Genomic DNA, 27,244 nt, shown 5'->3' on the forward strand with positions numbered 1-27,244 from the left:
TTTTTGTTTGCATGTTTGTTTTAAATTACCCAAGCATGGCACACTTACACTGCAAGATGTTGAAGAGCCGCCAGGCGCTGCTGAGCCTTCCCTCTCCATCTTCGGTCAATAAATGGAGGCACTGCATCTTTGCCCTCCAGGCACAGACCGTAGCCCGGGAAATGGATCAAGCTACTAAGCATACTCGTGAAAACTGGTACTTTTACCTAATGTTTGTGTGGACACAAAGAAGGAGAAGGGTGCTTTAGTGATTTCAAATAGCATTAAAGTGATCAGAATTTCAGCTGGTGCTGGTGAGTATACGTATACACAAGCAGTCCATAGAAAAGCCTGGTGTTATTTACAGGGCATTTGGGAGGAGGAAAGAAGAAGGCATACACGTGCTAATGACTGCAGCTGGTTAGATGGTACTTCTCAAGATGTGGAGCATACCAGACTAGCAGCAGATGCACAGATACGTCTTCTGGCTGTTTTCCAGTGTCTAAACTTATACTACAAATCCAAGGGTCTAACAATGTGTTACATAAAGAAGTTAGTGTGCAGAAACTGTGAACATGCAGTAATGTGAATTTATAAATTCACAGATTACCCCATGTAACTCCCTCCCACTTGGTGTGCTCTAGAAACAAAGAAGCATATTCCATGCACATATTACAGAGTAAAGTTACATTATCTTATACTACAAAGATTTTAGCATGTGCTAAAAATATCTTGATGGGAGTTAGCGTATAAAAAAGATCACATCAAAAATCCACACTCTTTCTTCTGGAGCACTGATTTCCCTTGGGAGATATGCCTTAAATCCGAAGATTTATGATTACCAATAAATCTTTGTAATTGTGACTCAATTATAAGTGATGTAGATATATTGGCTTCTGTAAAGCCTGAAATCAGTTTTGAATTGCACATTACCCCTTTCATTTCAGTGGATAGTAATTCACACACATATAGGATAACAGTGACATTTCAAGCACACTAACTCATCAGTGTGTGTCAGATTATGAAGACCTAAGCAACCTCCTATGAGTAACTGCTTTCTGGGCATGAGACTGCATTTTTGTTTTATTTCTCTTGAAAGGGAATTCAACTTCTAAGAGTTCGGAAGTGCTTATAAACTAGTATTAGCTCAGCCTCTGCCCGCCCCACTTTGTGATATTATAGAGCAGAAATTCAAAGTTGTGTCGTTTTGTATTGCACATTACGCACTTGGTGATTCATACACTTAAAACACGTTTTATAGAAATCAGAGCATGTCACCATACCCCTCTGCAACATTACATCTATGACATTCACAACCTTCGTGACAGTACATCCGCTTACTTGTCATGAACTGCTGGCAAAGCCATACTGCTGCAAGGATCTTTATGATGACAGTTCCACATGTCTCTGCACAGAGGTGTGGACAAGCACACATTTCTGTCAAGTAGATATATACTTACATACACAAGAGCCTGACATACTAGGTAAGAGACATCCAGAAACATTCTTAAAAAAAATGTTTATTGATCTCATTGTTGAGAAAGATTTTGGGGAATTTCCCTGTGCTGTGTAGGAATGGACTTTCAGAGTTCCAAATATCTGCCTTGCAGGCTCAGTCAAGCACAGAGTTTCAGGAGGGCTCTTTGTTTAAAATCCAATTCATTGTGCTGCTGTAGTCTCGCTGTAGTAAGTCTACTTTTCTTGGCATTCTGCCTATATGAGGACTGTCCAGACATTGATCACTGCTGTCCACAGGTGTGACTGCAGTTCTCTAAGGATGTGCCCTAGCTGGTTTTAAACTAGCTAGGTTGAATGCTGATAGCAGGACAGTGGGGAGCTAATCATGGGCTAACTTAAAGCTTAGCTGGGAAGCTGAACTATGCAAACCTGGCATGAAGAATCAGGATGGGTTTGCAGCCTGCTACAGGCTGTTTAGCTGTTGGTACCTAGTATATCTCAAGCTGTTTAAGTATGTTATCTTGAGCTGTAACGTAAGTACATCCCAAGGTAAGGGAGAGGGCACTGTGAAATAACACATTTTAACAGCTGCATTTGAACAACAGCCCAACAATTGTCCAGTTGCTTTATTAGATCTTAATACCATATGCAAGCTTTTGTTTATCAGCATTTGGTGGTACTTTATTAAAAATATTGATATGCAATTTTGGAAACTACCCAGGATATGAAACTGGGCATTTCTAGGCTGCTGCTACAGTCATCCCAGCCAGCAATAAGGTGCTCCCTGTGTTGTCTTATATGTTAGGTAAAATTCCTAACCTTCCTTCCTTTGCCGCGTAGATTGTTGTTTTAAGGGAGCAGCTGAGTAAATAAGGTTCTATCCATTTGTGTGTATACATGGGGAAAACCAGGTATACAGGTGAGCTCTCCTTGGCAAACACGTACCAAATTCTCACCAACCAGCTGAATGTGGGTATTTGCCTTTGAACAGTCCTTCTCACTTGGTAGTGTGTACAGAGGGTCTGAAAGATAAATGAACAAATGGAACAAGTTACACACAGGAGGAGCCAGCAAGGGACACTGCTCAGGATCCTTTCCCTCTTTAGGTGTCTGTCCAAAGAGGTTAAAAGCCAAACTTGGAAAGGAGAAAAGAAGAAAGAAGCATGCTTCTGCATTGACTAAACTCCAGCAACCCATAAATGAGGCTCAGAGCTGGCAATGAAATGAAACAGGAAAAAAGGAAGGATGGTGCAATGTAAGACAGTGGAAATCTGGCACTGTGCACGACGGCACCAAGAGCTGTGCTGGCCCTCCTGCAGCTTGCAGAGTTCTGCAACCCCAGGCCTCTCCTCATCGCCGTACCTGGAGGGGCAGGCAGCCCCAGCGGCTGCACAGCTGTCCCGCTCCCGGACCCCAGCCACAGGCGGAAACAGAGGCGGCCTCCTCCCGCGGGGATGCTGTGCCTGGCCACACCAGTCGTCCCCCCCCACCCCGGAGGCCCCGTGGAGATAAGGGCCGCGACGAGGGCCCCGCTGCTGCGGCCGGCCCGGTACCGTAGAGGCAGCGGAAAGTCCGACCGGAAGCCGCTCCTCAGCAACGGCCGCCGGAGGGACGCGGACACACCGCGCGGCTCCTGGCGGCGGCTGCCTGCCGTTACCGGGGCAACAGGCGGCAGGGCGGGGCCGGGCTGCGGAGGCCACGCCCCCAATGTGACGTCACCGCACCGAGAGGGAGCCGTGGTCGTGGGCTTTGTCCTGCTCAAGATGGAGGGCGGTGGGTGGAAGTCTTTCAGTAGCACCTTTGTTATCCTCACACGTTCTTCACCACCAGTAGCACCACCACTGCATAGCCTTACATTAGCAGCACCACCTCAAGTCCTTCCCAGCACCAGCATTTGTTGTGGATGATGCTCCCCAGTTCCCCTGGATCCTTGCTTAGTGCTTAAGAAAAACTGGTTTAGCAATTATGCTGGAGTACTGGATTTAAGCCTGGATGTTCCTGGCTCTGCTCATGTCTGCAGGACTTCCCTTGCTATAAAACAGTGAAAATAGGCTTGGTGCCTACCTCCTGGACCAGCTCCTGGCATTGTTGCATTTGTATAGCATCCGAAAAGACCTACAAGAGGGATTACAAATAAATATTATGCTGTTAGTGAGTTGTACTGCTGGTTTGGAAGGGAGGAGGCAGTCATCCACTCTGAGGAACAAGCCTGGAAACGCTGGTGCTGTTGAATGGGAAGGCCTCTCCTTTTGTCAGTCTAAGGGGTTTGGAAGCAGTGCTGCTGAGACTGCTCATAGGTCCCTTGTGTTCATTATTTTGTGTACAAAACTGTATGTCAAAAAAATTATTCACAACTCGGCATGTCTGACACAAGATTTTGTTCCCTCGGTACTTTATACAGGAGAGAGACATGAGGACTGTGGCCTCAAATTCTTTGACTCTGGCAATTTATGTTTAAACACTGAATTTGAGTTTGAAATGCTGGTTTACGCTTCTTCAAGGCCTGAGCCTTGTTTGAAGCAGCTACGTATTTCTTCAGGTAGCAGATCAAATGGGTCAATTGAAAACTTCAAAATAAGACGTGCTGTCACAGCTTTACACAATGGACTGATTAGCGATAATCAGTTGGCTGTAATGGCCCTCACTTATTAAGAAGCTTTACAAAGTGATACCTTGTAATTATTAACAAGACAGCAAACATAACTTAATAGGCTTGCCTAACATTTCCCATGATCAAGTTCTGCTTTCCTTTTTATGTATCTCATTGCACAAGAACTTCATAATTTCCACGGTGAAATTTTCCATGCTGAACATCTGTCTTGAGATGATGAGATGTGTCAACTGTATGTTGGCCAAATAATGGCTCTTTCTAATGGTCAGCTCCACACTCTCACATTTTTCCCCTTCAAGGTTTTCGTAGACGATAGGATGCAGGTGTCTGGACTTTTGGTTTATTTCTTCTGAGGATAAGACTGGATGGAAACTTGGTAGAAAAGGAGCAATGGAACAGTTACATGAGTTGTTGATACAGGAGTGCAAAATCTCAGGATGTAGCCTAAAAGATGAGTACTCCTGGAGCTGTGGAGGATCAGAAAGGTGTAGTCCCACCATCAAATTTCACCACCTCACATAGGTCTAAATGTAAGATTCTGCCATCTTCTTAATTCTGCACATGCTGCCTGGCCTCACTGTTTCTGACCTGTGGATGTTGGCAGCTGGAAGGCTGTGTGGGGAAGCAGCTCAGGAGAGTGATGTGGCTGGAAACTTACCTGCCACAAAATAAAACAGATGTTTTCAGATCACTGCATAACTGCCTGAAGACTAGCACCCGCTCATGGGAGGTGACAGGCAGTTGGGCTGAGCTAAAAAGCCCAAGGTTCAGGTTCTTGGAACATGCTTAGATTAGATTAGGGGAGGAAGGGAGGGAGGGAAAGACTGGCTCATTTTTAACTAACGTTTCTGAGGAATCTGTGAATTACAGATGTGCCCAAGGAGCAGTCTTGCAGTGTTTAAAGGTGTGTCTCTTACTACTGTCTTCTTGAATTATCTTTGCCTGAAAGCTTCATGTTCCTGTGGACTTGCAGCTGGAGAGGAAGTTGGCCAGGGCCCTGGAAGCATGGCCGTATGCTACGGAATACAGTGAAATGGCACAGTGCTGATATTTGTCTGAATTGGTCTTCTTTTTTTATTTTTTATTTTTTATTTTTAAATGTGGATCAGCCATTTTTAAAGAAAAAAATTCCCAAGCATGAAGGGCTCTCAGAAAACTGTTTGATCCCAGACAGTAAACTATGACAATCTTGTCTCTGGCCGGCACTTCAGAAAACAGGCTTGAATCTTATCTGCTAGGTCTCTGTCTCAGGATACATGCTGTTGCTTGAGTGAAAGTGAGCTAAAGGTAATGAAGCTGTAAGCAATCAAAAAAACTCCTCTGTTCCTTGGCTTAGTTTTCAGAGAACTTGACTGCTGGCTTTCTCCTTAGGGGTGCAGGTTGAAGCATGGGCTTTATTTATTATTATTATTTTTTGCAGTAATAGCTTTTTCAGGACAGGACGGTGTAGCTGAGTTGGGGTCCTGTCCATGTGATGATTTCTTACACTCATTTGGCTGTGTGGGGACAGCAAGTGCCAAGATGTATGAGTAGGCTGTCCACAGCTCCGTGAGTTACTGTCCAGTAACTGATGGAGTGGACTAATGCTGGCCCAGTGCTTAGCATGTTGCAAATGTGTGGTGAAGTGCACTAGTTTAGCCAGCTGTGAAAGGGGCTGAGCTAACTGCATTTTACTTCCTATTAACCTTGAGGCAGGACAGTGTAATTTGCTGCAAAGATGAATTACTGCCACTCTGTTGATGGACTTGTTATGCTGTGATAGTTTGCTGATGTGCTTGAACTGTAAAACCAGACAGAGAAGTGGAAAACTGCAATGAGGAGGCATCAGCTGAGAGCAGAAGTAGCTGTGCAAAGGGAAGATGAATTGGACATGAAAATATGATATAGGAGGAGAGGTTTGGCTGGCTGAGCAAAGAAAAATGTGTAGAGAGCCAGTGTGTAGGGGAAGAGGGAGAGACAGGGTGAGCAGACAGTAGTACAGTACGTGGTCTGGACAAGAAAACGGGAGACTGGGTTGAGGATGAGCAAGTGAGGAAGGCTGTAATATCTCCTTGGTCTTCCTTCTGCCCAGAAAGTTTAGGAGGGAACTGGGTTTTTGAGTGTGGCTGTTCTGCAATCCACGAGCATCTGTGAAACCCCTGGCAAGACATCATACGTCTGGCTCTAGGCTTGATTACGTAGGCATTCCTCTTCCGCTCTGTTTTTAGCAGTAGTCAAACAACTGCACTGTTGTGGTGTGATGCTTCATGGTGGGTTTTTTTCTGGTTGTTAAAAATATATATATATCCATGTAAACAGCCAACAAAGTTATAGCATTATAGTTAAAAGCATTGTTGAAATGCCCAAATGAAAGCCACGCGTTTAAAATTAGTCACCGTCAGATGGAGCTGCCATTTCCCAGGTTTGCCACAGGATGTCAGCCTTTCTCCGTGTAGGAGGCCGTCACGGGCCCTAGCTTGAGGGCTCCAGTCAGAGCTTCTATTGAATGTGAAATGCCAATTACATGAATTTGGCCCTTGGGCTTATCCCAGATAAGCCCAACTATCCATTATCAGACTGACCTCCACGTGGCTCTCTAACTGTGTACGGTATTAGTGAGATGATGGCTCCTGTGAAATCTGTTGCTTTGTGGATCTAGGCCTTGTCTCAGTGCTGGCTCTTGGCCATGGTAATGCATTGTATCTGCTGTGGAATACCTCTCTTATGACATCTTTTGTAAAAATGGCCTTAGAGTACTAATTATGCTAAATTTAGCTTCATCAAGTTGGAAACTTTGGGTTCTGCTTTTTTTACTAATAGTTTGGCTGAAACAGGCGTCTTGAGATAAAAACACTGAAATGGAAAAGGAAGCACAAAGTTGAAACTCTTTATGGGAGACCTTCTGTTCTCTCTTTCTTTTCTTTTCTTAGTACAACTGCTGGCATGTTTCCTGTACTAAAAGCAATCTACAAACGAGGATAGCTTCAAAAGTCAAAGCTCAAAGAAAATGAAGCAGCAGTGCTTTGTGATCACAGATAAAGGATCCACTCCAAAGCCTGCTGAAAGATTTCTATAATGGTTTAGATTAGAAAAAAAAAATAGAGGAAGAAAGAGAAGGAGAAATTAAGGACTTTTTCAGGCAGTGGGCAGAGAAGTGCAATTTCTGACAAAAGCCCAAGCTCACTTGTACAGTTAGACATGCATGCTCATAAACTTCATTTCACGTAGATGAACTCTGGAGGAAATTCTCAGTGACTGGGGAATGATTGAGGCAGACATTTGGTTGCTTTGCTGGCCTGGTGTTGTCTACCATTTGCTGGAATGGTGTTGTCTAACCTTAGTAGCAAGAGGATCTTGACTGAACTGCTTAGGAAACTGGTGAATTCCTAGTATTCTCACTTTCCCCATGTAATACTCAGTGAAATAAATAGCAATTCCAGCATGTTAGCTTGCAGCATTCAAGTTCCAGTGCGCTAAGACATCTAATTTCAACATAAAACCTTGGATTCATTCTCTCCCTTGCCTTCCCAAGCAATGGTTGAATCAACATTCTGTCAGAGCGCAAGAAGTAAGAGAAGAATCCTTTCCAGAGCCAGAGGAACAGTGGTTTGATGGAAGGGGAATATTATACTGACTTAAAAGACAGGATATTTCCCTATATCTGTGGCTTAGTAGGAGTAGGGGAGAGCTTGTATCTTCAAAGCGAATCCAACTACTTGTTTCAGGAAACCTGGTAGATGTGCATGTAGCTGAGTTGTGACTGGAGGTGTATCAGTCCCAAATCTGCTTTTCACAAGGGTCTGGCCCCAGACTTATAATCTGTTTGTCTGTTTTTAAAATAACAGGTGCATTTGCTGCTAGCAAATCGTTACTTAGCCAAACCTGAGGAGGAGTGGTACCAAGGTAGCCATCTCCATAGTTCTTGCCTGGTGATTCTTGTTCAGCCTGTACAGATGCAGGGAGGGTGCCCTTACTGGCACTATCCATCACAGCTGGGCCAGCTGATCGTGCCACCTGTCTCTTCTCTCCTTCAGATTAAGAGGAATCACAACTTCCTGAAAGTATCAAGGTCTGCCAAGAGAAGGTTGTCTCTGGACAAAGGAGATCTCTGTATCCAGAAGCTCATGAGTTTGGTAGCTAGATTTTACTTGCTGCTTGATGGATGGCTTTTACTGTAGCCAACAGTAGTTCAGAGTAGTTTTAAGACAGGCAGTATATATTTATGTGATGTGTCAAAAACTATGCAATGGAGTATCTTGTTAACTTCTGCAGCATTTCTGCTCTCCTTGCTCTTTCTCCTAATGTTTATCAAAGTGCCTGATGAAGTCTGTCTTCCAGCTAGCGGGAAACTGTTCTAGGAAGTGAGTGAGTTTGCACAAAGACCTGATATGAAGGGAGCCTTGAACTGAAGGGAAGGCTTGAACTGAAGGTTTAGATGAAATTATTTGCCATTGTAGATTGGTTCCTACATCACTTTTTCAAAAAATAATCATACTAACGGTACATAATAGAATTTAGGAAGATGTCAAAACAAACAGGGTCTTTCAAGAAATCTCTACCTGTACATGGAGCCTTAATGTTTCTTATATTCTAAGCAGTAAACACTCAATAGTCAACTCAAATTGATTTTGGTGGGAATGAAGTTCCCAAAGATGTCTTTCAGAAGGTACTGATAATGCTCATTAAACTCAGAAGTTCTTCTCTTGGATCAACAAGAAAATTAGAAGAAAACAAGCACAGGAGAATTAGGTGTTTAAAACTGCAAACTAGTCTGACCACGGATGTGGAAGAAATGGCTGCATTTTCTACATTATTTTGTAACTTTGCCCAGCAAATCAGAGTTGTGGGGAGTCTAAGTGGATTTAGAAGATATGTATGTTTCCTGCTCTTAACTAGTAACTTGCAGTGCTATATAGCATATGTCTTGATGCAATATTTAAGAGGAGTGAGATGCTGGGACATGAGTATGCAGAAGAATGCAGCCAAAATCAATAACATATTTGGAAATACTAAGTATTCCTTCCAGGCTTTCATTTATCTCCTGCAGTTTGTTGTGACTGTTAAACTGTTTGCTATAGCAGAGCTCACATTGCATAAAACATGATCAAGAGAAACTTGAACAGATTAAAGCAAGCAAGATTTGCTGCTGACACTGACAACAAAACGGAACTGCACCAGGCAGAATTAAATTTTTAATAGCAGCAGGGATGACTGTAATGTATACAGTGGGCAAGAAATGGACCTACTGTATCGCTGGTTCTCAGTGGATCAACAGCTGAACACCATTCATTGGAGTTATTCAGTAACACTGCCTGATTTGAGCACAATGATCACGGTGAGAAGATGATACTATGGAATATTTCACGTGACTCATTATTTTTTCAATACATAGACAAGTAAATTTGTGTTCTGAATGAGATTTCCTGTATTGCATAAGCATGGACCTTAGACAGCACTTTCTTTCTGTAGGGTAACTAATTAGAGATCATACATGCATATGTGGGGTGCTGGATTAATGGTGGCTAAGCTGTCTGATTGCTTGGGCTCACATTCAGACATTTTTGGCAGTTTATGTAAAGGTTATGCAGAAGTTTAAGTCTTACTCTTCCAAGTCATGAGAAGTGAGAATGAAAGAGGATTCCTATTCAGGAATATCTACATCAGCAGCTGACATGGTTAACTCTGTAGAGGAATACAGAATCCCAGCTTCCTTCTTTTGTGATGTTGCTACAGTAATTGCATACTGAATGTACTGATCTGACTTTTTGAGTGTTCCATGGCAAATTCATAATCTTTGCTAACATGTCTGGATATGCTTTCAGGGTAGTGAAAAGACGAGGAGGCATAACATTAAAGTGATGATAATCTTAGCAAAAAACGGGCAGAGATTTGCAGCAAAAATGTGAGTACGTTAAGTTTATGGAAAAAGAAGTACTAATGTCCATTTTATTTTTCTACAGAAAGAACCGGTTTTCACTAGAAAAGTCATTCAGTGCTGGAAACAGTTCAACATATTCCATAAAGACATTGGTTCCTTAGCAGAAGCAGTTGTAGCCATGCTTGAAATCAGTTTTGCTGTAGATATTGATCAGGATAAAAGTTTCACTCCGTATGTTACTGTAGGAGGCTCATCATTTTTCTTGCCATGAAGAAGATACCTTGTATCTTCCTCGCTCACCCTCTAGATGAGCTTTCTTCATTGATGCATGCTCTGTAGGAGAATGCCTAGTAAAAGTAATCTATAGGTACCAAAATCATAACATTTGCTCACTCAGCACTTTGGCCATTATTTCTTAACTTCTGCTCATCCTTGGATAGAGATAAGTTAGGCAACCTGTCTTTTAATGATATATACCGGGGTGCTGTAAATAAGGAGGGTAGAGGGGAGCACCTTGACTATTGACACTTGCCTATTGCATCCTGATCTACACCCAGAGTGAGACAATTTGGTCTTGTGTGTAGGCCCTAGCTTCTTTAGATGTTTGATAAACCTACTCGTGTCTTTCCATTATTGTGTTTCTTTTGCTGAAGGTTTCCTGTTAAAAGAGAATAGCCTTACAACACGCTTCCTAGTCTATGATGCTATATCCATAACTATTTGCAACATCTAAAAGCTATTACAGTTTTGCAAGCAAGAACTAATCACATAATATAACAATTCAACAGCCGTATTTCTAAAAATACACTACTAGAATATATTGTGTATTAACTTCTTCAAATCACAACCCCTCACACCTGGGTGCACATCCTCACAGCACCTGCGCGTGAACCAGTTGGGCACGAGCCATCCTGAACATCCTTACCAGCCACAGATGGGTAGCTGGGGACAGGCTACTGAGCTGAGATTGGTAGGTAATTAAACAGGTGGTCAATGAGGTGAGCGAGTGGTGCATGACACCATTTCAGAAGCAGACTCATCAGGAGGCTGTGTTTTGAGGAGTTGCATAGACATGGAGCCACAGGAGGTGCCTCAGTGGGGAAAAGAGGGAAGCCTCATCTCTGCATGGGATGAAAACGAGGAGCTTTGGCCGTGTGGAAAAGTGTGTTGTACACAGCTGCCCCAGAGAACCGACTGTAGCAGAAGAACAGAGCTGCTCTGTTCAAGGCCTCGGAAGCCTTACTCTGAGGGGTCGGAGCAGAGCATCCTGAGGGCGCATCGCGCATGCGTGCCTCCCGCGCAGACGCGTACCTAGGCTTAAGAACTACACTTCCCGGCATGCCACGGGCTCTGCGCGCAGACGCAGTGCGGCGGGGCCGTTCCGGAAGCCAAGCTCGCTGCAGGCCACCTGTCCTGAGCAGGCTGTAGCGTCAAAGAGCCGCTCGCCATGTCGACGGTAGCGGCCGCCAGCTGCGACTCTAAGGGCGCCGGGGAGGCGCGGGACGAGAAGAAGCCGCTGAAGCCGTGCTGCGCCTGTCCCGAGACCAAGAAGGCGCGGGACGCCTGGTGAGTGGCCGGGCCGCGGCCTTCGGGTTGCCTGAGCGCGTCCTTAGGGATTAACGTGTGGCGGCCTGGCGTAGCGGAGAGCGGGGACCGGCCGCTGCGCTTGCCTAGGAGGCTTCGCTGCTGCTGGCTCTGCAAAAGTCGGGCGTGTGCGTCCAGGACCCCCTGAGAAAATGGGTAGGGTGTAAGTCGTGTGTCAGGTGCAGCTGCCATGGGTGGCCAGCGCTTCTGGTTGGGCTTACCGTAACGAAACTAAAACGCCGAAGAGTAGAAGGTATTTTGTTACTCTTCATTTGATAGTTTGTCTTTCTGGCAGTGGAATCCCCGCCCCTGGGGGCAGGAAATGCTCTCCGAGCCGCCAGAGAGCGAGTCTGAACTGGTTTTGTGGTGTCCGCTGTGCAACGATGCCGGCAGGCTCCTGCCGCTATTCGAATATGTAATGGACATGGGATGGATGAGTAATATCAAAAGTTACTGTTTGGTAATGCGTTTGTTTTTGTTTTTATTAAGCAGCTGGGCTTTTTTTTCCCTTTCTCTTTTTTACAGAATCCCTAAAACCCACCAAAAACCAGACGAAACCATTGTTTTTTGGTAAAGCCAGTCTAGTCTGTCTTGTGTTGTAGACACTTTGTCCCCCTCCTTACTGAAAGATTTGAAAATTGGCTGTCAAGATCAGCAACCTGGTTAAAGTGAGGCAACAGCCATGTGTTGTATAATAAAATCCTAGTAGAATTGCTCATTATGGACACTGGTAGTGCTACCCTAGAAAGGATATGCAAAAAAATCTCTGGAGCCTAATTGTTATTTTTCTTTGTTTTTTTTTTTAATTGTCCTCAACAGCTTGTCAGTTGTGTGGTTTTGACTAACAGTAAGATAACGTTTTCTTGCTGAACCTTAGAAATGTTTTTGTTTTGCAGCATCATTGAGAAGGGGGAAGAAAATTGCGGGCACTTAATTGAAGCTCACAAAGAGTGTATGAGAGCTCTGGGCTTCAAGATATGAGTGAGATGAGCAAGACGATGTGTGTGGTGAGTATAGCCTTCAGGATCACACTCATTGCTTGATTTCTGCATCTAAAGTATCCTGGCGTCTCAGTGGTGCCACTGGGAGGTACAGGGTACTGTCCATGATGGCAAAGGACAAATCTTCCCTAAAAGAGGGAAGGCAAAGTAAACCTCATTGACTCTGGAGTAACTGCTGTTCTCCTTGTGAGGCTCCATGTGAAGCCTTCAGGGAGCATAGAGCCCTTGTGAGTGGCTCTTGAATAGTGAAGTTTGGTTCTGCCTCTGTTCTCTTTTGACAAATGCAGACTTCAATTTAGATTTTTAATGGTAGGACACTGTGTCTAGTTCACCTCCCTCCTTCATACAAGTGCAAAAGCCACAAAGAGAGGAAAACCTTTCTCTTGTCTCATCCTCATTGGAAATGGACACATGTCACCCTGGAGTTCAGAAAGAAATTCTGTAACTAGTTTAAGAGCATAGTAGGGCTGTTTGTATACAATACTCTCACTGACTGGAGGCTGTTGAACTGTCCCTAGATATCCTGTTGGAATCCATGTTTAATGAAGCTGTCTTTCCTCCCTTTTCTAGATGACTGTTGTGTGACTGGTGTACTGGAAGGCTGAAAAATAAATTATTTCTGCAAGTTGCTTCAAAGGACAAATGATAAAAGAACCTATTTATAAAGAGTCTTTAATGGTAGACTGTGTATCACATCTGCAGCTTTTTCACTGTTACCTCTTTATTGCTGGTATAGAAAATATATATTTTTCCCTCTTAATAAAAGTCTAAAAATGATCAGTGATCCCGACTTCTGTTTTTTGTTTGTTTTCAGTAAAAAGTTAAGAAAAAAAAAAAGACAGTGGTTGTTCAAAACACTGTGTCATATGAATGGAGGAAGTGAGAAAAGGTTTAATTGAAATGAGAGCAAGGATCAGTCAGACTAGGGGTTGAACAGGTGGGTCTTTGGTGTGGGTTTTCCCTCCAATGCCAATTGAGAAATCATGCTAGCAGTATTGTTGCATTACTGCTTTCAGCAAAGTCATGCTGGGGCTTGTCAGGCAGCTTGTAACTCTAAGTGTAACTGTATTTCTGCAAAGACAACTTACGAAATGAACTTTCCTTAAAGGAGAGTCAAAACTGGATTTACTTTCCCCTGCTGAAAAGCAGAAACAATTCTAATACAGCTCTGCCCTAGAATTGTAATTATTTTTAACAAAGAATTAAGAACTTCCTGTATTAAGCTCAAATTCTTGAGCTAATTGTTCTTCAAATAAAGGGGAGGACTGCAAGTCAGTCCCCTGAAATAAGAGGGGTTATTTATGCCCAGTTTTTGGGGGGTTGGTCTTGTGCTAGGTTTCATATAGGGTTTTGTTTTCTGGCTTTTCCCTCTCTTCTGTGGCATCAGAGTGGGAAGGTGTTCGTGGCCTTTTATTTCTTCTTACAATCCAGAGTAAAAAGTGAAATTGGAATTTGTCACCCGTAGGACTTCTTTTTTGTTTCATATTATGTCTTCATGCAGTCCTAATGTTTTTCTTCCTTTGGCAAGTTGGCTTTAAGGTAGCATGATTGGTTATTTCCTTTCCTCCTGCTGAGCTTTCTTGTCAGAAACTGAAGACAGGAAATCTGTGGTTTGTCTTGATTGCTGTTGCATGTACGTGTGTAGTAGTGATCCTCTCTCTGTGTGCTGGGGATTGCATATTCTGAGCTAGCAGCAACAAGCCTGTGAACATTGTTATGTGACGCTTGGTTCTGTCTCTGCCAAGACTGCAGGTTGTGTGAGAGGAGTTCAGTCTGCTTTCTAGAATGTTTCACAAGCAAAGAACAAGGGTCCTGTAGTAGCATATCCTGTCTGGAAATGGTGCCACAGAGTAAAGAGCAGGGCAAGGGAGTATGGAGTGCTGTTTTAATAAGATCCAGAGAAGGAAAAAATGAGTTCCCATGCACAAATTCTAGAGACATCTAGAGCTGCATAAAGTGAAAGGCATGGTAGGTGTTCTCAAATTTTTTGGAAGGAAGGAAAATGATGGGTAGTGTGCTGCAATACAAGCGTGCAACAGGAGCTGAAAAGGTACTGAGCAGCTATATACTTAAAAGCAATAATCTTGTAGTCAATTCTTGCTGAGAGGCTTCCATTGTTATTACTACAGGAATTCTATGGGGTAGATTCAAAGCCTGGATGGAGGGGGGACTGATGGCAGACCCTGTTCTGCACATGGTGTTCAGTGTAGCTGCAAGGCCATGAAATGGAGCAGGAAGTGTGTCTGAACTGTGTAGCAGTAGTTCAACCAACTACGGTACAGGTTATCTTTGTGTATTTGCAACTGACTGAGAGCTTGTCTGGAACAGTCTTGAGACCTTTCCCAACTGTTGTAAATCCAATATGATTTGAAACATCACGTGGACAGTCTGGAGCTAGAGGGTTTATTAGTGTGTAGATATGTTTTGTAAACTGTTGTCGGTAATGCACTACATAATAAATTTAAAAAATTGTCTGACTATCCCCTCTTTCACTTCAGGCCATCAAGGTATTAGTGTCCACAACTCAGGTGATTAGACTTCTTTTCAGATTATGGGGTCACTGGTGAACCTGTCTGTATACATCCTGAGGAAAATAACTGGTCGTAGCTGCTGTGGGGTCTGAGACCGATAATCTCTTGGTACACGGCTGCTCTCAAGCATAGAGGATAATGCCAAGTACACAGATTTATTTGCCAGACATATAATGCACCTGGTTTGCATCATCACCTGTTACTGAATGTTAAGTGCTACTGAATGAGTTCATCATATGTGAGAAGTCAGTAGAAACTGTTTACATGTTGCTGATTTCAGAGCTGAAGAGCTTGACGTGCCTATTTTTCTTCCTCACTTGCTCATTTTGTTATAATGCCTCTGTGTCTTTTTCCAATAAAGAGTATTGATGCTGCTCAGATATCTTATATATATTTGCTCTCTTGATTCCAAATTGTTTTGAGTTTGATATCTCGCTCCTTCTAGTATTTATTTAGCTTTTCCTCTTGAGTCAGTATTGGCTTATGCATGCTCAGCTTGGGTGAACCCCAGCATTCCTAGATGGGAAGGCATGTATTCCAGTTCTAGGCAATGCATGAGAATAAAATCTCTTTTCAGAAAACTAAGAAAGTTCTTTGAACCCTTGTTGGACAGAAAACTGAACATGCTGTGAAGATGGGCACTGTATTCTTAAGGCAGAAAGCAAGGTTTGAGTCTTGGTGTTTCAGTCATTTAACAACAGTTGCCAGACACCTCTGCAAGCACTAATCCAAATAAACGCTTGAAGCAACTTCAGCAGCTCAGGCACTCTTGCACGTTGCTATTCAGGGCTCTTCATTCTGTATCCTCAGTGATTCAGGCCTTGATTTGTACGAGTTACAGAGCTAGTATCAAAAGTCAGGGCTTGACCCCAACTGAATGTGCCAGTGCTGTAAAGGAAGTCCAGCTCTGGGGTATGCTCCTTGCAATCCTAATGGCTGCAGTTACTGACATCAGTGTTTTTTTCCTAAGTGAGATGTTGTCCTGGAAGGTATCAGGGGCCGCACTTTCTTTGTGTAGTAGTTAACTTTGTGTTCCTGAGTATCTCCTAGTGCAAGAATTTACCTGAGGTAAAATGTGTAACTTTTTCTCTTTTTTTTGGTCCCTTTCTTTGGTAGTACTGCAGAAGTTTTTTGGGAGTACAGAAAGGCAGGAGAAATTACGACCTGAGGTTACATGAAGGAATGGGATCTACCAGGAAGAAAAGGAAGAGCTGGGAGGTATTTAACAAACTGTTTTGAAGGTGGGCTCTGAAGTGAGTCCATTATTCAGATGGGGCAGCTCTAGAGGTAGTCTTACTGCAAGTAAGCTTTTCAGAATGGTTCTTCGAATGTAGTTCAGCATTGTTATTCACAGCAGTTAATTTTTAACTTGCATATCTTATGTTACATATCTTAAGTGTTCCCAGTCTTGATATCCCAATTGTCCTTTATATCAAATACCAACTTGCTTTGGAAAAATTGTCCCTTTTAGTATTGGTTTTGCAGGGGCCTTAAGGTAGTTGGTCTCAACAACAGCTTGTCTAGCATGATCATGGCAATGGTAGGAAAAACAGAATTGGCTCCCAATACTGGTGTTGTAGTGCTTTGGCTGTAAGATCGTCCTTCCACCTCTGAAGAGAGGCCAAAGGTATCTCTTGCAGCTGAGCTTTATTATGCTTCAGTTGGTAGAATTTCTCTCTTACATAGGGGACCACTGGTGACAAATTTCCTATATCACTTCACCCTTAACAGAAGCATGTTTCTGGGTGGATTGTACTCACCCCCTAGGCAAAGCTTGATTTGTGTTATTTCCTTACCATGTGGCAACTGGTCAAGGTACCTTTGCTGCTCTTAGGAGTAGTACAGCACCATGTTGCACATAGACTAGTCATTGCAGAGACTAGTTGTGCTGGCTGAGACCATGCTGTGCTCTTCAAGGCTTCCATGAAGACTTGAGCCTCACCCAGTCAATAGTGTTATCCTGGAGCGTTATTAGTGGTTGAGCTGATTGTGTTTCTTTAAATGAATGGTGCCAATGGGAATGGCATGTTAGGCAGGGCAGCTGCAAGCTCATCCTGAAACACAACCACCTTTGGAAACCCTATCCCTACCCCACTGACCCATGCGGGCTGACTTCATACTGTTGACTGACCATGCCGGTTGCGTCAATGCCTGAAATGTAACTGCTTCCTGGCAGCAGGGCAGATCCTGCTGATGTGATTGATAACGTGTTACTCGAAGCAGGGGAAAAGCTGCATTTACACATCTTACCCACAGCTGACAACACAGGCCGCACACTCGTGGGGTGAGAGAATCTTCACTCAGCTGGGATGTCCCTGTAAAACATGCTTCCAAGTGCTGTGCTCTGAAACTTTTAGACAAGATAATCTCCTCTTCACAACAGATAAAGCTGTGTCCTAACAGCTCACTATCGTTAGCTCTGTCCCTTGCACTCACAAATGTGTTCTGGTTCTATACCTCAAGCCTCTAGGTCTGAAATGCCCACAGAGAGGCTGTGTTGCAGAGCCCCTTGCTGGAAAATAATGTTGCATGGAACAGCCTCTCTTTTGCTGAAATCCTGGCACCGCTGCCAATTGCAGCAGGAGAAGGAGACAACCTTTCTCCTTTTTTGTTCCATGTGAGGGTCACTCTCTTTCAAGAACACAGAGGAGTGCTGAGCCCCACAGATGCCTGGAGTTCTCAGTGATAAAGCCCGTTGCTCTCCCTCTCCTTTCCTTTCGTTGCACTGGACTTATCTGGGTGCCTGAGTTATGTTAAGTGGCGGGTGCGTGCCTGTTCTCCATTCCCCTTGCTGCTTTTGCTCCTTGGATTTCAATTCCAAACATGGTTATCCCTCTGGGGTCCCTCTCCTCGCCGCTGCCAAGTGATAGACGTACCAAATCCAACCCGGCCGCCCTCCCCGCTGCGCTCTCACGGGCTCATTTTCACTGCCAGAGGGCTGGCGAAAGGAGCATTGCAACCAGATCTCTAACTGGGCTGAGTTTTCCAGCTAATGGCCTCTGCTTTCTCTTCGCCTGGGCTTTTTCAGCTTCTGTTTTGCCAGATCTGTTTTTCTCTGGTGCAGCTAGGGAGAGGGCCAGCCTGATTTGTGAGCCACAAAGAGGAAAAGTGAGCGCTTTGGGCATTTTTCAGGAGTGAAAATATCTAGCAGTGCTTTAACATGTCGCTGTGAAGTGCGCTGCTGTGGGGCCAGCCGGCACTGAGGAGTAGGAGGAGGAACAGCCACCCAGCAGCTCTGGTTTCAGACCTCTGCGCTCTTTGCGTATGACAATTGCTTTTTAATGCCAGCCGGCCGGGGCAGGATGAGCACCAGCAGCCTCTCCTGGGACCAAGCTGTCCTCCAGCCTCCCGCCTGCGATGCCTGGAAGGAGCACATGGAGGGAGCGGCCTACCATCTGGGCAGCTGTATCGTCCTCCTGGGCTACATGGGCGGCAGTGGCATCTTTGGGTCCCTCTACATCTTCGGCTTCCTGGCCCCGGGCTACTTCTGCTATGCGCTGTGGGGCTGGCTGAGCGCCTGCGGGCTTGACATCTTAGTCTGGAATGCGCTGCTCGTCCTCACCTGCATGCTGCAGCTGGCCCACCTGGCTTACCGGCTCCGCAGAGACACCGTCCCTGAAGAGTTTGAGCTTCTCTACAAGGCCATGTACCTGCCCTTGCAGGTGCCCCTGGAAGTCTACAGAGAAATCGTGAAGTGCTGTGAAGAGCAAGTGCAGCCACTAGGCCGAGACCAGAATTACGCAGTGGAAGGCAAGACGCCCATCGACCGCCTCTCCTTGCTGCTGTCTGGCAGGTAAAGCTCTCCTGGTTCCCAGCAGGCCCACAGCAAAGCGCTGAGGCTGCTCTTCATAGTTTTCCCCCTTTGTACTAACTGGGCTGGTGATCATTTCCTTCCTCTGAAGGGGCTTTGAGATATGCATCTGCCTTCTGCTTTGGTTGATTTATTTTCTTTAATTTGCCTTCGGGCTTTTTTTATTTATAAAAATATGTCAGGTAATGAACCAAGCAGTGTGCAGTGAATTTGCCAGCACAGCTGTGCTTGTGATAACGTTGGGGGATCGTTACCTCTTTCTTTGTCATTTTGAAGTGATTTTATTTCTAGTGGGAGCAGACCTTGGGCCATCAGAGCAGATGCATCTGAACCTGTTCTCTGTGGGTTCCAGACATGGCTCTGTGCTACAGGTGTCTGAGTATGCCAAGCAGGAGTCTTTGGTTCACCTGCTGCCCTGGACAGCAGTGTTAAGGGAGAGCTCCACTTCCTGTTCCCAATACCTGAAACTTCAAGGCTCAGTTTTTCCACTTTGAGGGTCATTTTGTCAAAAGAGAATCCATCTCACCTCAACAGGCCTCTTTTTTTTTTTGTACTGTCATGCATTCACGCTGTTCCTTCTGGACCACCAAGGAGGACCTCAGGGACCTGTAGCTTGTTGCGGCTGATTGCCTGCAAGCTATGTTCAATTGCTATTTATTTACTGAGGGGATTTGATTGTAGAGTGAACTGTGCTGATGAGGTACTGGCGTTTGTTCACCCTAGAGCCTGTGGCACACCTCCATGAACATATCTCTTTTCCAATTTGCAAAATCTAAATGCAGAAAATAGTAGCGATATTAACAGCTGGCAGGCACTCAGCATTAATGCCAAGTGAGAGCAAAAAGGGAAAGAGACCTGTAAGTATCTCACAAGAATTTTCCTTTGGGAAGACAAATCCACCATCAGCTGAAACTTGTGGTCTACTGCAGTGGAGGTGAGGGGGTGCGTGAAGAAGGGTTGTCCTTGTTATTTTGTGTGTGTTTGTATGTTTTGGGGGGATGTGTTAAGAGCATTGTGGGACCACCAACCCAGGCAATGTACTGGGAGGAAATTGGGTACAAGTATTTCTACTGGATGCCCTTCTCCTTACCAAACCCCTGTGCTGAGCAGCCTGCTTTGAAGTGTACCAGGCCTGTAAATAACGTTTCTGGGGAGAGCTGGTGCTGCCTTGCCCTGCACTGGGTCATCTGCTGCTGCTCTGTGGGCGCGAAATGCTGCAACGGGCAGTAAGCCAGTGCTGGTGGGGTTGTTCTGCTCTCTTGCTGTGGGAAGCATGCATCTTGCTATGGGATGCTCTGCGGAGGTGTGATTGGATTTGCATTTCTTGGTACCCACCCTGTTACCATATGAGGCCGTGGCTGATCCTGCAGAGCACTGTTCCTCTCATTATGCCCTCTCTGGAACTGAATAATAACAAGATAAGGTGGGCTGGAAGCACAGGATGTGCCTGGAATGGAAAGTCTTGCAGTCCCTGACCTTCCCAGGCAGTGCATCTAACTGACTGGAATTTGGCAGCGAACCGAGCCTTGTAACTCCTGACAGCTGGAATTGCCCCTGAGCTCATGCTACTGAGGAGTGTGGCAACAGAGAGACAAGAGGCCCCAAATCATGCATCCCTGTGGTGGTGCAGAGCTAAGAACAAAGCTTCAGCCTGCCCTGCCCTGTTCCAGGCTATGCAAATGATACTTGGAAGGCAAAGAGGCTGAGGCATCGAATGTGCAGGAAACTATGAGCTTGCAGCATGACACCAGTGTGATTTGGGAGAGGACTGTGCAGCACAGAGGTGAGGATTGCCTGCCCTCATGCAACTCGAAGGAAAGAAGGAAGATGCAGGTAGAGAGAGGTATGGTCAGGCTGAGAAGTACTTGAACAGCAGCAGTGCTGTGGGCTGGAAGGTCCTGGTTTAGGACTGGCATTGCACCTGTGAGGGCTGGGTATGCAGTAAGAAATGAAACAGCTGGAGAGGAGGGCAGTGGCATTGAATCTTGTTTGCCATAGAGAAAAAGAGGGACAGCCCCAAAGGCCAGAGCTTTTCAGCTGTCTTTGGTAGGCTGTGGGATACATATGAGGCAGGGAGAAGGCCTCTCCTTGCAAGTGGGACTGGCTGTGTGGTCAATTTCTTGGGATATCTGCTTTGCAATCTAAGCCTGTGCATCTTGCCTGTACCTGCAGGGTCCGCGTGAGCCAGGATGGGCAGTTCCTCCACTACATCTTCCCATACCAGTTCCTGGACTCTCCAGAGTGGGAGTCACTGCGACCTTCTGAGGAAGGAACGTTCCAGGTAACCCTGAGGGTCACCCGGGCTTGCTCCTGGTGTCCCACAGCCAGCCAGCAGCAGGGCCAGGCATGGTTCAGCAGGCGGTGAGGCCTTGGGTTGCTGGCTTGCTGCTGTCAGAATGCTCCATCATACCAACACTGAAGTGTTTGCCCAGTGGGCTGCATTGTTCTGTGGCAGGATAGCAGCTATTTGGGGTGGAGAAGCAGAAAGGATGAGTCACGCCTGAATATGGTCCTTTCTGAGCAGAGGAATCCCTTGCTGAGAGACTAGACCAATGGTTATTTGCAGCAATTGAGAGGGTTTTGCTCTTGCTGTCAGCACCACGGTATTTGTTGTTTGGCTTTCCTTCTGGAGAAGATTACGCAAGCCCATATCTCTCTGCCTTTAACCCATGAGCTGGGATGGGCTGATAGCTATCAGGATGTCAATCTAGAGCATGCCAGTTGGGGCAGATGAGGAGAGGCTTTGCTAATCCCTGAGAAGCGTGGGACAGTCATGAGGGAATTAGAATGCTCTTATGAGGACAGCCACATTCAGACTTGGTTAAGCCAAGGCGGCTCCCCTTATCTGCTTTCCTCAGGTCTGAATTTGGCCTGAGTACTGTCTGAGGGGAGTCATGGTGACTGGTTCTGAGACCTCTGCCATCACTGATGATCACCCACCTGCCGGAGGAGCAGTGGCAGGGAATGGCTGACTTTGAGGGTGACACAGGCTACAGCTTGTACAGTGAACGGAAATTGAGATGTCAGGCCAAAGTACTGAGGTGGACAGAAGGTAACAACAGCATGGATGTGCCAGAGGTGGGGTATCTCGTGTTCCGCACCAGGCTTCAACCCACTCCTGGGTTGTGTTTGAGTAAGAGTTGAGGAAAGAGAACAATACCTGTTGTTCTCTGAGGGGAAATGGTCCCTCTAAGGCAGGAAACACCTGCACAGACATCTGCGGTGCTTTTCGAGCTAATTTCTGTGGAACCGAATGTTCCTGGAGCAGGAACTGGTCAGGGAGATCAGTTGTGCCAGGTACTGGGATAGGGAGGTGTTGGTCTAGATGGGGAAAGGCTTCAGCAGCATGCTAGAAATGCCTAAAACCTCGTCTGCTTCCTAAGGAGAGTAAGGAAGTGTCAGGCTGCATGAAACCAGCATTCATCAGGTGAGATTTGACTGGTCCATGTTCCTAGCAGAACATTGTTCTTGACGCCCATGGTGACATGCTATCTTTGGCTAGTTCCTCTTATCTGTGTCACCAATAACACTATCTTATCTCAACCTTATTCCAGCACCACAATTATTTGGGTAGAAAAATGCATATTTGACTCTGGACTTTTGCTGTAAGAGGATGTGGAAGGCTTTTCTTGCCCACGTTTCCCCCCATGGCTGTCTGGGTTGAGCAGTTCTAGGCCCACTGAGAAATGGTAGAGGCCTGACTCACTCCACTTTTCCTCACGCTTTCTGCTTTGGCCACGTCTTCTTCCCACAGAGCTGCTGAGCCGCTGGCTCCCAATGCCTGGAGGAGTCAAGTTTTGTGGCTGGCTTGTTCCCCAGAATCTCTGATGATGCCAGCGGGGTTCATGAACGAGTTCTGTCCTGTTGCTCTGGTTAGGGAAAATTTTTGTTGTTGCAGCTCACCCAATCCCTTGTGAAAAGCAGAGGCTTTTGATTGCTATGCCAGTAATTGGTCAGGAAAAGGAGATTCTGCTCACTGTGGTTTCTGTGTGACCCATACTCTCGCTAACCTTGCCCTGGGGAAGTTCTCGGGTATTAGGTCCTGTATTTCTTTCATAGGGCAGCTGCTTGCATGGCAGCAGTGTTAGATATCAATCCCAAGGACACACACTTGCAGCCAAGCCATGTTCAGCTTCCCAATGGCCCTCTGCCACGGTGGCTGGCCAAGGAGACCCCTGTGTATGGAGTGAAAGGGAGCCCCCGGGATATTTTGGTTCCGACGCTTGTTTGCATGCCAATGTCTCTATTACATTCAGATGCTTTTCTTTGGCCCAAGAGTGTTTCACCCTGCATATGTTTCTTGTATTTTATTATTATATTTGTTGGAATATACGGTCACGTGTTGTATATTTTTAAAATTATCGTTAGCCTGGTCTTATAGCTAGCGTAAAAAATGGCTGTAATGACTCCCTTGCTGCCCCACAGGTCACACTGACAGCTGAAACTGACTGCAGCTACATCACCTGGCCAAGGCGGCGGCTGTACCTCCTCCTGAGGAAGGACCGCTACATTGCCCGCCTCTTCTCCTCCCACCTGGGCTATGACATCTCAGAGAAGCTCTACTCCCTCAATGAGAAGCTCTTTGCCAAGTTTGGTCTCCGCTTTGACATCCGCTTGCCCAGCCTCTACCATGTTCTGGGGCCGGCCTCCTCGGAGGGGGAGCAGGAGGAGGCCGATGAGCTGCCGCGCTCGCTGCAGCCTGACCACAGGCTGGATGGGGCCTCGGAACCCCCTCCACAGCCTCCACCACCACCACCACTTGCTTCGCGCCCTCGGTCCTCCCGGCCCGAGAGCGACCTGCTGGGTGAGGACTCCACCAGTCTTGTCTTGGAAGATTTTGCTGAGTTACCAGGGTCATTTATGGACTATGTGAGCGAAGGGGAGTATATGAAGTGAGGGTGCTCCCTGCACGGGCATGCATCGCCCCATGTGGCACCCCCACGTAAGTACCTGCCAGTGGCGGCAAGTCCTTCCCCAGCCTCTTGCCCTTGCTTGCCGCAGAGCTGGGGAAGAGCGCAGGTGGCTCCCCTGAGGTCCCCAGAGGCAGAGGCACAGCAGCCCCAAAGCAGAGCAGAAGACAGTGGCCACTCAGCCTTGCCAGCTCCCTCCTGGTGGCTTCCCACTGCCAGTGTGGGATGCTCTCGCTCCCTTGTCATGGAGGTTAGCATACAAGTAGGTATGAACCTGCACCACGCAGCCCTCTTTTCCCCAAGGAAATCGCCCCAAATGCACCTTATGATTGCCAGGTGCACCTGCTTGGTCATAATGGTGCTGGGAAGGACTGTGATACTGCCGTGAGGTCTGCCACACATGGCAGCATTTTTTTGTCAGCTGACACAGAGAACCCAAGGAGATGTTCATAATCTGCATGATTTTAAGCAGGAGGAGGTAAAGGCTTAATTACAGGCATCAGGCACACAGTGAGGGGTAAGGACTAGTTGCCAGCCCATAGGAAGCTCCTCCCTGCCTTGTCCTCCCTGGGGAGACAGAGGCCCTATAATGGTGTCTAGGTAAGTGGGATGTATGGGTACCTGCAAGGACAGCATGGGATCAGACTGCTTGTGTGAGGAAGAGCTATGACTGGAGATACTCTGGTGTGGAACTGAGGAGGGTGTATGCAGATGAGAGAGCTGACAACCTCGGTGAGGCCAGGACAGGTAAAACCACCTCCAGGTCTTAACATAGATGGATAGTGGGGAGCACTGTGCGTCATTCAAAGTCTCCAATGAGCCTGAACCCTGGCAGGCCAAACGTAAAATGTTGTTTTCACATGCCCCAAGCTCTACTTTCTGGTAAGTGGGAATAAGACGCTCCCCTCCAAAATGCCAGCTCCTCGCTCTTGGGGGAAAAAATTCCTGGGTTTGGGGACATTGGGGCAGTACAGGCGAACAGAAATAGCTGGTAGAGTGGCTCATACTTGAAATTCAGATCCAAGTGGCTAAGAGATAAATTCCATGCCGAGCTACATTTAGCCAGCTGCTGCACGCCAGCTGCAGTCCCCAAATGTGCATTCCTGCCGTCCTGAAGAGCTGCGTTCTGGCAGCCAGTTGCCAGACTCTTAAGCCTGGGCCTGGGATTTCTGTCCCAGAAGTGACCACTGCGTGAGCCCCAACTGAGTCTGCATGGCAGCAAGAAAGCTGAAAACAGTTTTTGAAAGCCCTGGAGCTGGAAGGTCTGGCTGTCCTATGCCATTCTGCTTTGAATTAAGTGATGTGCCCGTTCCTGCATTTCCGTGTCTACAGACTTGAAATCTGGGATATGATGGAATTGGTCAGGAGAGGAACAAGTGTGTCTGGTTTTCCTTGAATTGGATTTAAAAAAAAAAATTCAGCAAGAGTTTTGCTTAGTTTAAAAAAAAAATGGTTCAGAGAGGAAAAAAATTAAAATCCTTATTTATTTTTTAGCATAGGAGTCCTCCTAATTTGACAGTTAGGCTGGAGGCTGCTGGAGGAACAAACTTGAGGCTTTTTCGGTCCTTACTTGGAGAAGCAGGAACATGAATCAGTTATGAGACAGTCACCCTCTTAACTGTCAGGCATTTCTCTTGAGTAGATGCAATCAAAAATAAATGCAGTTAGTGCTGTAAATAGGGTACGGGCACTTTGTCTATGCTTTGCTTGCATGTTGTTTTCTCAGCACTAGGATATCCATTCTCAGGTCATTGTCAGAATTCTCCTGGTAGATGAAGCTCAGTGGTAAGCTGCACCAGCCTGCTGTGGCCTGGGGCAAGTGCTTTTGTAACTTCTGCCTTAAAAATGGTGAAAACATTAATAGTAAACAGGGATAGTCCCTGCAGCACCCTTGCTTGAGGTATGCAGTAGCTGTGGTCTCAGAGCATCCCTGGGGCTTTCCCCTGTCCTGAGCTCTCATCTGTCTCTCCAGCAGCTTCCAGCCTGGGAACCTTCTGATTCTCTAAATTCTCCTTGCTGGAGTGCTTCTGCAACTCACTTTTCTTATCACTGGCTGTTACAATAGCTACCTTGCTATGCCACAATGCAGGAAACAATTTTTGGATGCCCACAGTGATTTTTGACTGCACGTAGAATGATCTCAGTTAGAAAAGACCTGCAAGGTCATGAAGTCCAACCATCAGTGTGACCTACTGAGTCCCATCACTAAACCATGTCCCTTAGTTCCATGTCAACATGTCTCTTAGATAAGTTCAGGGGTGGGTGGGAACTCCACCACTGCTCTGGACAGCCTCTTCCAATCCCTGACCACCCTCTCTGTGAAGAAGTTCTTCCTAATGTCCAACCTGAACCTCCTTGGTGCAACTTCAGGCTGTTTCAGTACAAAATGTTCCTGTGAGATGTGTTGTCGTACTGTACTTATCATCTAGTCCTTGAGAGAATTTCTAGTCTGCTTGCGAGCAAACGAACTGTGTTATCCTACTGAAGAGCACATGCTTTCTCAGGAGAACAGCTGTTTCAGTAATTTGCCTGTTTAAAAGAGACAGGTTCAAGGGTTCTGTTCAAAACTCGCTTTAACAGCATACTGCTGTACAGCCCAGTGTTCCCTAGCAAACAGAGTTTAATCCCAGAATGAAAATTCATACAACCAAAAGCCACCTGCCTTTTCCCCCTTCCATATCGCATTTGCTCTGGCTTGTTCTATAAATGCTTGCAAGATGTGTAGCTGCTGCTACTTAGTTTTGCATCTGTGAGCTGGCTTTCTGTTGGGTGGGCAAAATGGATGGGTGCTTGATGGCCTGTAGCCTGGTATCTACATTAGTAGGAATTTTTACACCTGCTTTGCGAGCAAAACTAAAGGAGCTGTGGGCTTTCTTCCAGTAGTATCACAGCAGGTGCTTGGAAGTGCTTTGGTTTTGCTGCCTCAGTGTGCTTGGATAGCATTTTCTGATTTATCATGTGTGGAAGAATTATATGGTTTTGCATGCTAATTTAACTGGCGAGGGGAGGAGGGAAGGTAATGGTGGAGTCTGGGAGGTTTGTGTCTTGGAAAGGTTTGCAACACAAATAAGAATTATTCCTGTGATAATAATGATGCTTTCTTTCTTTGTCTCTTTCTCTTTCCCTTAATTTTCCTTCCTGCTCCACTGCTTTCTTTCCACAGCCTCTGAGAACCTCCGGAGCCACCTTCCTGCTCCCTGCAAAGGACGAGCTCCCCTGGCTCCCACGCAGACCCCCGAGCTCTAGGGAACAGCAGGCTGTTTGGATCCCAAGCCCCTCTGGGGGCACGTCTGCTCACACACCTTTCTGACCAGCTGGACACTCTGTAGCACGCACCAAAATGTCTGCCTGCATGGACACGGACACTCAGGAGCACATGAAGCACACACGTGGGACTGCAGTGACCCTCCAGCACCTCCCACTCCACAATGTTTGCTTCGACCTGCCAGCCCCAGGGTGATTCCCTGGTTTGGTTTTTAGTCTTGTCTCTCCAGGGCATGTC

At 46.1% G+C, this 27,244-nt stretch overlaps 3 protein-coding genes across 7 annotated transcripts in view; 2 read left to right on the forward strand and 1 right to left on the reverse strand.

The window, feature by feature from the left end:
• The window catches only part of MAATS1 (MYCBP associated and testis expressed 1), a 31,063-nt gene extending 27,945 nt beyond the window's left edge, over positions 1–3,118 (reverse strand). The window contains exons 1-3 of one of the 4 annotated variants that reach the window (XM_021397591.1): positions 2,991–3,118; positions 2,383–2,459; positions 49–206 (exon numbers count right to left, since the gene is read on the reverse strand). In XM_021397591.1, coding sequence (XP_021253266.1) covers positions 49–182 — 134 coding nt within the window. In that variant the 5' untranslated portion in view covers positions 183–206; positions 2,383–2,459; positions 2,991–3,118. Of the gene's footprint in view, positions 1–48; positions 207–2,256; positions 2,460–2,799 lie in introns of all 4 variants that reach the window. The other 3 variants (XM_021397594.1, XM_021397581.1, XM_021397603.1) reach the window with 3 other exon arrangements.
• On the forward strand, positions 11,260–13,267 carry LOC110399266 (cytochrome c oxidase copper chaperone). Its single transcript, XM_021397645.1, has 3 exons — positions 11,260–11,471; positions 12,386–12,496; positions 13,061–13,267. Exons 1-2 carry the CDS (start codon positions 11,353–11,355, stop codon positions 12,468–12,470), a joined length of 204 nt encoding a protein of 67 aa, XP_021253320.1. The 5' UTR covers positions 11,260–11,352; the 3' UTR covers positions 12,471–12,496; positions 13,061–13,267.
• On the forward strand, positions 13,411–27,178 carry POPDC2 (popeye domain containing 2). 2 transcript variants are annotated; one of them, XM_021397628.1, is made up of 4 exons: positions 13,411–18,814; positions 21,005–21,113; positions 23,258–23,774; positions 26,906–27,178. In XM_021397628.1, the coding sequence occupies exons 1-3, from the start codon at positions 18,303–18,305 to the stop codon at positions 23,726–23,728; spliced, it is 1,092 nt and encodes a 363-aa protein (XP_021253303.1). In that variant the 5' UTR covers positions 13,411–18,302; the 3' UTR covers positions 23,729–23,774; positions 26,906–27,178. The 2 variants fall into 2 exon arrangements, with proteins under 2 accessions (XP_021253303.1, XP_021253309.1); XM_021397634.1 differs by having other exon boundaries at positions 23,258–23,636.

Source organism: Numida meleagris, chromosome 1 (genome assembly GCF_002078875.1).
Source record: "Numida meleagris isolate 19003 breed g44 Domestic line chromosome 1, NumMel1.0, whole genome shotgun sequence".
Classification (NCBI taxonomy): Eukaryota; Metazoa; Chordata; class Aves; order Galliformes; family Numididae; genus Numida; species Numida meleagris.